General features: G+C 35.0%; 3 protein-coding genes across 3 annotated transcripts; 2 read left to right on the top strand and 1 right to left on the bottom strand.

Annotated features, from left to right (window-relative positions):
- The first annotated feature begins 3979 nt into the window (after positions 1-3979).
- Positions 3980-6553, top strand: LOC17892385 (protein transport protein SEC31). Its single transcript, XM_023786049.1, has 4 exons — positions 3980-4303; positions 4409-5295; positions 5802-5867; positions 5981-6553. Exons 1-4 carry the CDS (start codon positions 4057-4059, stop codon positions 6287-6289), a joined length of 1509 nt encoding a protein of 502 aa, XP_023641817.1. The 5' UTR covers positions 3980-4056; the 3' UTR covers positions 6290-6553.
- A 1798-nt stretch (positions 6554-8351) lies between these two features.
- Positions 8352-9468, top strand: LOC17891032 (phosphopantothenoylcysteine decarboxylase). Its single transcript, XM_006298488.2, has 2 exons — positions 8352-8884; positions 8994-9468. Exons 1-2 carry the CDS (start codon positions 8549-8551, stop codon positions 9285-9287), a joined length of 630 nt encoding a protein of 209 aa, XP_006298550.1. The 5' UTR covers positions 8352-8548; the 3' UTR covers positions 9288-9468.
- A 152-nt stretch (positions 9469-9620) lies between these two features.
- On the bottom strand, positions 9621-11776 carry LOC17892009 (pentatricopeptide repeat-containing protein At3g18020). The gene has a single exon (XM_006299421.2). It carries the CDS (start codon positions 11774-11776, stop codon positions 9713-9715), a length of 2064 nt encoding a protein of 687 aa, XP_006299483.1. The 3' UTR covers positions 9621-9712.
- Between the last annotated feature and the right edge of the window lie 1081 nt (positions 11777-12857).

Genomic DNA, 12857 nt, shown 5'->3' with positions numbered 1-12857 from the left:
TTATAGGATCTAATCATAGTTAATTGATTAGCGAAATAATTGGCTTTGTTGTAGTTGACAAGCTTTCATAAACTGTTTTTGTAATCTAGAAGACAACTATGATTCCATTTGGGTTTTATATATGCTTTAAATGACATCAAATATCTTGGTTAATTTCTAAATTCGTGTTATATATTAGTTTGGATTCAGTCGAAGATCTACCCTAATTTTTGTGGAAAAAAATATATATACGACAAACAATGTTTTAGTCGTTTTAGACATGAGTAATAGGATTTTTATCTGATTATCTCCCTTTGCTTCTTTATGTGTTTTGTGGTTTGAAATGCTGCTAAAGTCATATGGCGTGAAACTAGTTTTTTACCGTCGTAAGGAAAACACAGTATATAATTAAAAAAGAGCTCGTAAATTTTTGTGGACAATCTCATCTTCTATAGACTCAGCTGTGCATGGTATATAAATAGTCAAATAGTCCACGTAGTAATTCATATCGTAGTCATACATATGGCTTCAGTGGTGGTCGTCTTTATTAAGAGTTTTCTCAGGTGGACTTTGTTGGTTTCTCTGTTTGGCTATTGCTTGAAACTATTCCAGAGCACACGCACGCACGCACGCACATACGACACACGCACATATATTATAAAAACAAGAGCATCATCTTCATACATAAATTGTTGTTGTATGAAAACGACACAACTCAGGTGATATATGGAGTTTGAATGGTACCGCCGTGACCAAATATCTTTTTTCTTTTTTTTTTTGGTGCTAGCTAAATGCATAAAAGAACGTACGTACTGTATATATATACTCATTTATAAATTCGTATTCTATAGTCAGTAACATATATATGGATAAGTTTCTTGTTGACCATTTTGAGTTACCGTGACGTATAACGAAGGGACGGCTCTACGGATGAGATAGGGCTGCCTGGCAGCTGTTGGTCATTTATTAATTGGTTTTTACTTGAGATTTGCTATCTTTCAAATTGTAAAATCTTTCCCTCGCTCACTGCCGCTTTGAATCCACAATATAACCAAAAATATTGTAATTTGCTCAATCAGTTTGGCAGTTAAAGAAACAGCTATTTCTATAGGAAGACTGGCACAAAAGAAGAAAAGATATCAAAATATACTGGCTGCGATTTTTTGCCTTGCATGTTTTGAAAATTATGATTCTTTTCTAGTTCTACTTTCTTCAACTTAAAGTTTCCGTTAAGTTTATAAATAGTGATGATGCCAATGTCATTCAATATCCATAACTTGCCTATATATGTGGTCAAATCTTATAACTAAAATCTGAATCTATTCGAATCCCATGGGAAATATACACAAGAAGATATAGGCCAAAACATATTTGGTCACTTGTGTAGTTAGTTTTCTCTTATTTTTCTTACTATCTATCTATCATCACATCATTTAAAAAAAAATCCGTATTTGACTTAATTAGATATATAATTAATCCGGAAAAGAAAACCTAATCAATATAGTGAGAGTTTGACTTCACTATGAATATTTTTTTCTACGGTTTAATTAGCCTCACATCCTTATGAAACTTACTGTCGTTGGGGTTTCCTATCCCCTAATTCACTCAATTAAAAAATTATATAGTACTATGAGGTTATTTGAACACATTATTTGAATATAATTATGTTCCCTTCTGTGTTGAAGTTAACTAAATTAAAGCAGCATTTTTCGTTTGTTTGTTTTCGTAAGTACTTACTATTCTTACAAATTAAAGCGCACATAATTTCTCCCTGAGTGGACTCACTTCAAGTATAGGTTTTCTTATTGTTCGGCCTCGCTTCTTTGATCATCAATTGTTTGGGTGACTCTCTAGAGTGCTTTTATATCATTAGTTTCTTTCGATAGTTCATTTCCCTATACATCAAGGCATAATTCACACATAAACTGTTAATTAGACAGTTAATTACTCAGTACTAAAGTGTTAGTTACAACAAACTGTTTTTGCTAGGAAAACCAAACTTCAAAAAAAAAAAAACATTAATTGCATGATTGAGCTTAACGTTAACTGCGTGAAAAGAAAAGAAAAACTTACAATAAAAAGGAAAAGAACGATATGTCAAATATATGCTACCAAAAAAAATTTGTAACTTTTGACTTTGTTGAGAGAAGCATCTAATCTCTGCATTTTTAACAAATTTTTTTTTGTTGTCATCAGAGACATTTTTAACAATTTCTAATCCAAATATTAAATTTTCGTAAAACTATCGTCTCTATTTATTTTTAGTTACATTGGTTAAATAAATTATACGTTGTTGATTATGATACACGATTACACAAAATAAAATGCATTTAACCCTAACTAATTGCGTTTCTTTTCAAATTCTGATTTTTCTAAATTTAGATTGCACCAGTTCGTATTACTTTTGTTTGCTATGCACAACAATACATAAATTTCTCATTATAAACTAGCTAATTACAGATTTTATATTAAATTTTGTACTCACTTTTATTATTTTTATTATATTATTTAATTAGATTAACCTTGTTTGCGACAATACAATAAAAGTTAGTATCTAAAACCTATTAATTTTATGTTTTCATATCTAAATGTTCTCAAACTTTCAATTGATTAATCTTGTTTGCAACAATACAATATAAAAGTTAGTATCTAAATGTGATATGATTGTTTTAATTATTATGTTTCAATAGATTAACTTTGTTTTCGATACACGCCAAGAAAATAAAAATTAGTATCTAACACCTATTAATTACATTTTTCATGTCTATATAAAATCATAATTCACCATTTATTATATAATTTATGTTATTTAAATAGATTAACCTTGTTTGCGATACACGACAAAATAATAAATATTAGTATCTAACACATATTAATTATAATTTTCATATCTAATTGTTCTCACAATTATAATTCACTATTTCATAATTTAATTACGTTTTAACTAGATTAACCTTGTCTGCGATACACGACAAGACAATAATAATGTTAAGTAAATATTTACTAAATATATATATACAAAGTATCATTTAAATGTATTTACCTATTTACGGCACACGACAAGACTATATTTTTCATTTAACAATAATTAATTACACTTTTCTACATTTGATTTTTCTTATACATATCATTCAACATTATTATATTTACTACACATTTTAATAAATTAATCTTAACTGCGATACACGACAAAACAATAATAATGTTAATTAAATATTTACTAAATATTTAAAGTATCATTTAAATGAAACAAACTTATTTACGATACACGACAAATACAACAAAGTTACATTTAATATTGGCTAATTACATTTGATTTGTATTGTAGATACGCGCAATTGTATAATTAAAAAAAGTTTTATTTGACTAATCTTTTTTATTTTACATTTTAAATTTATAATTATTAAAAATAGTTTCACTATAATTAATAAAATTTAATTGAAAGCAAGCAATTAACATACATTACAATGTTAAAATGTGTTATTGTCTTGTACTTTTTAATGAAATTATATATGATGTATTACTTTATTTCTTAAGATGAATATATACATATTTCATATGATTAGAAAATATGACTTTCGAAACAAAAATTGGGATCCATTTTTATATTTTTGGGTAATATGTTATTACATTTGGAGCGTAAATCTAGGAATTTTGTAAGAGGCAAAAAAGAAAAACACCAAAGTAAAGAAACACAAAACTTAAAATAAGTAAAAAAAGAAATAAAAAACAAAAACGAAACGACACGTCATCGATCCTCGTCAGGACCATTGATAAAAAACAATCTACGGCCAGATTTAATAGTAATCTCTTTCGTCATTTTGCAATCTCTCTCTCTCTACTCCTCCGCCTCCTTCTCTCTCCAACCTAACTATATTTATTTCTCTCACAATTTTTTTATTTTCACAAAACCAAAAACCAAAAAATATCAAAAGAGCTCAGAGCAAAAAAAAAAAAAAAAAAAAAAAAAACCCTAAATCTAAATCTCACCTTCCTCTGTTTTTTTTTTTTTTTTTTTTTAACTGTGTATCTTCTTCTTCTTAGCTCTTTGGCTGAAAGAAAGAAAAAAATCAATCCATGGATCCATCTCTTTCCATTTCCTGTGATTCTCATCACCATCCTCCACAGTTCACCCCTTTCCCTCCTTTTCCCGCCTCAAACCCTTTTGGCTCCGGCGGCGCCGCTGCTATTAATCCTTTGGGACCTAATCCTTATCACCCAAACAACCATATCTTCCAACCGCAGCCGCAAACGCAAACGCAAAATCCCCAACCGCCGATGATTCCCCATCCTTCCCTCAACCACCCTCCTTACTCTGAAGTATGTTGTAATCTTTAAAAGTCTCTTTCTTTAACTCAAATTAAGTTTTTTTTTTTTTTGCTGATTGTTTGGTTTTTTTTTTTTTTTTTTCTTGTTTGTTGTTGTTAAGTATGGCGCTCGCGATTTGCGGCGTTAAATGAACCCGACGGTTCGAGCAAGATGGCAATTTCGAGATACATCGAGAGATGCTACACCGGTTTACTCCCTTCTGCTCATCCTGCTTTGTTGACTCACAATCTCAAGACTTTGAAGAGCAGTGGCGTTCTTGCTATGGTTAAGAAATCTTACAAATTCGCTGTTTCCTCTTCTCCTCCTGAGAGTGTTGCTGTTGCTGCCGCTGCCGCCGCTCAAGGTCTCGATGTTCCCAGATCTGATATTCTCAACTCCGGCTATGATCCCAGGGCTGTCTCTGCTTCCGGTTCTGCTTCTCAGCCTCTCAAACGAGGTCGTGGTCGTCCTCCCAAACCTAAACCTGAAGCTCAACCACAACCACTGCAAGCCATCAGTGGTCAGTCTAACGGGCAGCCAAGCTGGCAACAACAGCAATCCGGATCACCTGTCCCGAGACCGACCGAAGCATCTCCGGTTCCGGTTACTGAGTCGGCTAAGAGAGGACCTGGTCGCCCAAGGAAGAACGGAGCTGCTGCTTCTGCTGGACCAATCGTTCAGGCTTCGGTTATGGCTGGAATCATGAAACGTAGAGGGAGACCACCCGGTCGTAGAGCTGCTGGGAGACAGAGGAAACCCAAGTCCGTCTCTGCTACTGCTTCTGTGTATCCGTATGTTGCTAATGGTGCTAGACGCAGGGGAAGGCCTAGGAGAGTTGTTGACCCTAGCAGCGTCGTTGCCGTTGCTCCAGCAGGAGGTGAAATTGGGGCGGCTGTTGCGCCAGGGATGAAGCGTGGACGAGGACGACCACCCAAGATTGGTGGTGTCATCAGTAGGCTTATGAAGCCTAAGAGAGGACGAGGACGTCCCGTTGGTAGACCCAGAAAGGTACTTTTTCACAATCCCAATTCTGTATTTATGATCTTCAAATTTCGAGGTTAGTGTTACTGTGTATGATTTGATCACTGCTCCGCCGTCAATATAGAAAGATAAAGCTTGATACTTGTGTTGCAATCATTGTGGAATTAAGTCAATGTCACTTTCCGCTTTTGAGCACCGTCTGTTTTCGAGTATCCCATATCTGACTAGTATCCTCTGTGCGTTTTTATTATATTCGTGTCCCTCACCTTTTGGCTTATCCTTATCTGGTCTTTTGGATAATTAAAGACCAAGTGGTCGGTGATGTCTCGCTTTAGATTGTAATAATTTTATCAATTAGTGTGAACTAATCTGGCTTTATGGTTTCTAAGTCGTAACGTAGTCTTGATCTCTGTATATTCTTTATTAAGTAGTAACGTGTTCACTTGATTTAAAGTTTAAGACTTTCTTGATTTAACCATTAGTGTCTATCTTAAATTTGACATATCTAACATTATTTCTGCTTATGAACCTAGATTGCAACATCAGTCACCACTGGGACACAAGATTCTGGAGAACTCAAGAAAAAGCTTGATGTTTTTGTAAGTCTTGTTGATCTTAAACGTTTTTGTTGTTTGTTTTTTTGATTCGTTTTTGGATTTAAAATTCCTCATTCTGCTTTCTTACGTTTGGTTTTGGTCTCTAAATGATTCAGCAAGAGAAAGTAAAAGAAATCGTGAAGGTCTTGAAAGATGGAGTTACTAGTGACAATCCTGCAGTTGTGCAAGCCATAAAAGATCTGGAAGGACTAACAGTGATGGAGACGGTTGAGCCACAAGCCATGGATGATGTGCAGCCACAGCCAATGGAAACTGCAGCACCACACACTGAATCTCAAATTGAAGCTGCTGAAACTCAAGGAGAACAGGAACAGGGACAAGAAAGAGATGAAGGGGAAGCACAGACCCAGACCCAGACCCAGATCCAGACAGAAGCAGAGGCGATGCAAGAAGCACTGTTCTGAAGAATAATGATAAATAAATCAACCTAGACATAATAGCCTTGGTGTTTGGCATTAGGAGGAGTGTTTTCTTTCTAGTTATTTAGGAGTTTGGGATCTTATTATCATAAATTAAAAAAAAAAAAATCTATAAGGAATTTTAATTTTTTGTAGGTTTTGTTGTCTGCAGAGACAAAAACAAAAGACTAGTTAATGGTGTTTTCATCGGTGTGTCTTTAACCAAAAAACATTAAGACGTGGCTGTAAATTAGCGATGTTTCTTTCTTATGCCTCTCCTCTCCCTTTGGTTTTTCAATCCGTCTTCTACTTTGCTTGTGATTTGCTAATCTTAGTACTGTCGTTAGTATTTAACTGCTGGCTCAAAAGCTATTCACCCGGAAACTTATTAGAGGTAAGGCATTTGATATGTTGACTTTGACAAAGTTAGCAATCACATTTACTTCTTTTTTATGTGTTTCAAAACTTGGATTAATTGTAACTCTGCGTGTTCAACCTCAAGTTTTGTACTTCTACTAGTTTGACGATATATAATTGAGTTTTTGTTGAAAGAAAAATAATCATAAGCATTTAGAAAAGGCCATAACAATTTCGTTCGCGCATGTCTTTTATGTTAATAGAGTAATTTTGGCATCTTCAAACATCTCATTACTTGCTTAAATGGTTAATTAAATTTTATATCTAAAAGAAAGATATGAATTTTCTCTTTAAAAAAAGTAGAGTTATTAGTATTTGATTTTGTTATTAGTATTTGAAAAGTAAAATACACATCATTATGAAATAAATTTATAATGAAAAAAAAAATATTTTTATAGATTTCATCAATAATTTCAACGTGAATACGTGACACATAGAAAAAATGTAAAGCTCAAAAAGAAAATACAGTTGAAAAAGTATCTAGTTTAGTTATTATTTTGATTACACTGTTTAAATCGGTTTTCTTTTAACGATTTCATAAATAGATTCAATATGACACAGAACAATTTTATTCTTAAAAAGGAAAAATACATGCAACTGATAAAGATAAAATTTTCAATTAGTTCATCATTTAATTTGTATTTTTTGATATAGTAAGGCATTTAATATTATGATAATACCGTTTAAATAGATTGTTGTGATATATGATATGTTTTTGTTTTACATAATTGAGTTGTCCAAAAACTGTTTTTGTGATACATAGATCGTTTTGGTTTCCGACCAAAAAAAAGATTGTTTGGGTTTCCGACCAAAAAAAAGATTGTTTTGGTTTTGCATAAGCGAGTATCCTCTGTTTTGGTTTGCATAAGCGAGTCGTCCAAAAAGGATAATCGAGTTTGTGATGGTTCACGCACACTACTTAGTAGTCACTAGTCAGTGGCATCGTAGTGTATTAGGAATAATTCTTGGGTTCACCCCTAGGGGTGAACCTATCTTATTCACCCCCTCTAAGCTAACCAATCAAAATTAGCCATGTCATCTAATTAAATAAATTAAAATAATTTATCTTATTAATTACAAACTTTAAATTCTAACCACTATATTATTAACCTAAACTTAAATATAATTTAGTTTATTTATAAAATCTAAACCCTAAAGTACTAATTTATGAACCCAAACCAAAATATAAACTTGTTTAATTACAAAATCTAAACCCTAACCACTATTTTGTCAACCCAAACCAAAATATAATTTCGTTTCATTACAAAATCTAATCCCTAACCACTATTTTATCAACCCAAACCGAAATATAATTTTGTTTATTTAGAAAATATAAACCGTAACCACTATTTATAAATCCAAACCAAAAAATAAATTCATCTATTTATAAAATCTAAACCCTAACCATTATTTTATAAACCCAAACCAAATAAAATTTCCTAAATAAAAATTCTACAGAATTTGTTTCCTTAATTTGTTTTATTTTATGATTTTAATTTTGATTTATTTTTTAAATAAAAAATGACATGGCACATTATTATATTTTGATTGGTTAGCTTAGAGGGGGTGAATGAGATGGGGTGAACCCAAGAATTTTTCGTGTATTAGTGTATAGAATAAAATAAATAAAATCATATCCAGTCCATACAGAAGAAGAGACAAAGGCCTAAAAAGGAATGAGTCAACGGCCCATTTGACCAGCGGGTAATGAGTAAATGATTATCCCCTTCTCTCTCTTCCCTCTAAAACATTTTGATATTCTTCGAAAGCAGATCACATTTTTTTGTTTAGGGTTCTTCGCCGAACCACTTTCGCTACTTGCTGGATCTCTGAAGGTGTAAAAGCGCCATGGAGAATGGGAAAAGAGACAGAGAAGACATGGAAGTGAACGACATACCGAGGAAGCCTCGTGTGTTACTCGCTGCTAGTGGAAGTGTTGCTGCTATCAAATTCGGCAATCTCTGTCACTGTTTCACCGAGTGGGCAGAAGTGAGAGCCGTCGTTTCCAAATCATCTCTGCATTTTCTCGATAAACTTTCCCTCCCCCAAGAAGTTACTCTGTACACTGATGAAGATGAATGGTCAAGCTGGAGCAAGATCGGTGATCCAGTCCTTCACATCGAGCTTAGACGTTGGGCTGATGTTTTGGTTATTGCTCCTTTGTCTGCTAACACTTTAGGCAAGGTAAAACAAAACATCTATAACCTACTAGTCCACTACTTAGCTTCAATTGTGTGAATTGTTGAAACAGTAATGGTGGATTCATACGATCTTTCTTTTCTTACCTTTATAGATTGCTGGTGGGCTCTGTGATAATCTTTTGACTTGCATTATACGAGCTTGGGACTATAGCAAACCACTGTTTGTCGCACCAGCTATGAATACTTTCATGTGGAACAATCCTTTCACTGAAAGGCATCTGTTGTCGCTTGATGAACTGGGAATCACACTTATTCCTCCTATCAAGAAGAGACTGGCCTGCGGAGACTACGGTAATGGCGCTATGGCTGAGCCCTCTCTTATCTATTCCACTGTCAGACTCTTCTGGGAGTCGCAGGCTCATCAGCAAAGTGGTGGAACTAGTTAAACCATGATTTCCACATGCATTTTGTTGATATCCTCTGTTTTCACTATCTTAGATAATAGATTTTATCTGTCTGTATGCTTTTCTTGTATATCTTAAAAGTAGATGTCTGGATCTATGTGTCTGGAGGACCTTTTGCACTCTGTTGCTGTAGAATTATTTATGTTTCTTCCCTTGCTCTTAAGTGTTGTCTTCAATTCTGTTGATTAATCCACCTTTCTGAGTCTCACTGAGCTTCTGAATTTGCCAGCATAAAAACTGATAGTGAAACAAACAAAGCCACTTCTTTATTCTCACACAGCATTGGTAAATTCAATTCTCAGATTAGCAGTCAGCCTTTTACGTGACTCAGTGATCATGATATCAGAAGCCAAGTTTGCTTGAGCACCAAAACATTAAGTTTGCTTTCGAGGATGCATAGTTTAAAATTAACCATCTCCTTCCAGAGTTAGAGGCGTAGAATCATGTAGTTTATCGATTATCCGCCATGTCACAGCATCCGGAGCCTGACCATTCTTCCTCATCTCCTCCAAAATCCGGTACGCTTCTCTCTTCAACCCACTTCTGCTACACTCATCAATCACAGTGTTATAGCACACAACATTAGGGCTTGCTCCCGAATCAGCCAGGTCATATAGGAAATGGCAAGCATCACTTAGATAACCAGACCGACAAAGCCCTTTCAGAAATGCTGCATACACAAACGCATCATGTCTGCCTGATGGCCATATCACATCATCCCAGAACTTCTTCGCCATATCCACCTGACTAGTTACGAACAATCCGTCAATGATTATAGCATATGTAGTACTATCTGCAGTCACACTCGCTTTTTCCAGCTGACCAAACACACACATAGCTTCATCTCCCTTATGGAGCTTAAACAAACCACGTATAACAGCATTGTATGTAACAACACCTGGCTTAATCTTGTTCTCTGGCATAACTTGATTCAACAAGTCCAGAGCTTCTTCTGCTCTTCCTTGAGTGAGCAAGCCACACATAACACTAGTTAAAGTCACAGCATCTGGTGCACAGAACTTCCCTGTCATCATATCTCCTAGAACCTGCATGGCGTCATCCACCCTACCCATCTTGCAAAATCCATTAATTACTGTGTTGAGTGTATACTCATCAGGCCTACAATCTCCCTGAAGCATACTGACTAGTACGTTCAGGATCTCACTCGGATTATCCATCACGCAGAGAGCTCGTAGATAGATATTATAGATTCTAGTTCTATCTATTCCTTCTTTCCTCAACATCAGCTCTAGAACATTCCTTGCTTTACCCGTATCAAGTTCCTTGCATAGACTCTCCACTAGGAGCTTATAAGTATACTCAGACGGAATAAACCCAAATTCAGATCCCTCTTCTAGCAACTGATAAGCCCTCATAGAACCACCATCCTTGCACAAACCATGAATTATAGCATTGTATGACGTTCTTCTCGGTTTTAACCCTTTACTCTTCATTATATAAACAATCCTCGCAGCTCCATGATTTCTCCTGTATCGACACAAGGAATCTATCATATGCCCGTAAGCAAATTCAACGTTCACGGACTCACATTGTGGCATATTCTCTGCAATCTCAAAAATGTCATTGAAATACCCATCCCTGCACATAGAATCTACGAGATTTGCAAAGGCTGCTGATTTCATGGATACATCCGTCTCATTCTTCATGTATTCCCAGAGTTCCTTCATCAGCTTCCGTCCTGTTTCAATATCTCTCATTTTCAAAAACCCACCAACAAGAACACTCATTGTGAGAGAATTAGGCCTAATGCCACACGCACGCATTTCGTCGAGCACTTTATGAGCAACTTCAAGTTCTCGAATCATACAGTAACCACCGATCAAAGTGGTGTAAGTGACAACATTTGGGAGATGTCCCCTGTTCCTCATATCGAATACAAGATTATGCGCATCGATTACCCTATGAATCAAACACAACTGATTGATCAAACGGTTGTAATTTGTCAACGATGGCACGAACTCCCTCTTAATACCGATCAAACGGTGAATAACTCCCAACGTAGTCACCGGAGATACCGAGTCTAGCAATCTCGCAACGATGACGTTGCAGGTTCTCTCATCTGGGATAAAACCCGAAGCAACGAAGAGGAGACACCGACGGTGAGCTTCGTCGAATCTCCCGGCGTCACAAAGAGCGTGGATCACACTGCTCAGGTTAAGCGAATCAGGACGATAACCGCGAAGGCAGAGGCCGTCTATAATCCGAAGAGCTTCGTCTGGATTCTGATGTACGGCGCAGATACTGTGTATACGTCTTCTCCAGTAAGCTCTATCGGTGACGCTACGTCGACGATCTTCAGCTTCTATCGCATCATCTTCTCCTTCGCTGTGTATTTGAGCTTCGAAATGATCAGGTACCACTACGGAGGTAGATGAGAAAGAGAGGGGTTTAATAGAGAAGAAGAAGCCATTTCCTCTGGCTCGCAGTCGAAGGCGAGTGACGAAGATCATAACTTTCCGTAGCGAACTCACTCTGTTTCTCACACTTTTTATATAAAAAAAAAAACAATTATTAGCATATGCTTTTTAGTTATCGCTAGATGGGCTTTCATTGGACCCAAAAGTTTGGCTTTGTAAACCCAATCCAATAAATGTTTGGATACTTGGGAAAAACTAAAGATTGTAGATTGTTAATATAAGTAAATGTAAACTATTTTAACTGCACTACGAATTTCCAGTTATATATATCTAAACTTTATTTTCATTTCTGCTAAACAAAAATTATTAATCAATTTTTTTTTAAAGACTTAAGTCTTTTGTTAAATGAATAACTCAAAGTGTCATAGGCTATAGTTGACTATGTAAATTGTAATATGTGTGTGAGTTAATAAAAATATCTAGCTTGGAAAATATCTCTGTTAAAGAGAGAAATGTAATGATTCATACGTGCGTGCGAATTCACGTATGATGATAACTAGGTTGCTTCGGAACAAGTAATACAAGAGTTTGATGAAAGCTAAGAATATTTTTTTAAATGCTAAGTTGAAAAGCCAAGAATTGTTTAACAGTTTTGATTACATGAATGAGTTATGTAGAGATACACAATCATTTGTAAGCCAATCAAATTTGTAGAAACTACATAACAGAGCTCTTTCGTTGACACATGCACGCATCCCTTATACTTATATATTCATCGATTCTAGTATATACGATTTAACGACAAAAAGTAAAAGTAAAAACTCACATCGTTATTCATTAAATATGATATTGTATCTCTACAACCTAGAAAAATATATATAAAACTATTGTAACATAGATTCATCATCACATAAACATAAAAACAACTAAGTAAGAAAAAAGAAGAAAGGGAATGTTAATTAAAAGAAAAAAAAATTATAAAAGAAGGAGAAAAAGCAGAAAAGGATTAATAATAATAACAATGGGGGGGGGGGGGCTTGGGAAAAGACAGAAAAGGTGGGGAGGGGATTTAAGATCCCAAAGAGAAGAAAAGGGTTTTATGGAAAAGAGAGACAAAGGAGATGAGGTGAAAGAAGAGTGTAAAAGGAAGCCTCCATGGAGGGGCAGTTGAGCA

This window comes from Capsella rubella, unplaced genomic scaffold, assembly GCF_000375325.1.
Source record: "Capsella rubella cultivar Monte Gargano unplaced genomic scaffold, Caprub1_0 scaffold_3, whole genome shotgun sequence".
Classification (NCBI taxonomy): Eukaryota; Viridiplantae; Streptophyta; class Magnoliopsida; order Brassicales; family Brassicaceae; genus Capsella; species Capsella rubella.
Note: the sequence above shows the minus strand (reverse complement) of the source record. Positions and strands in the feature narration are given on the sequence as shown.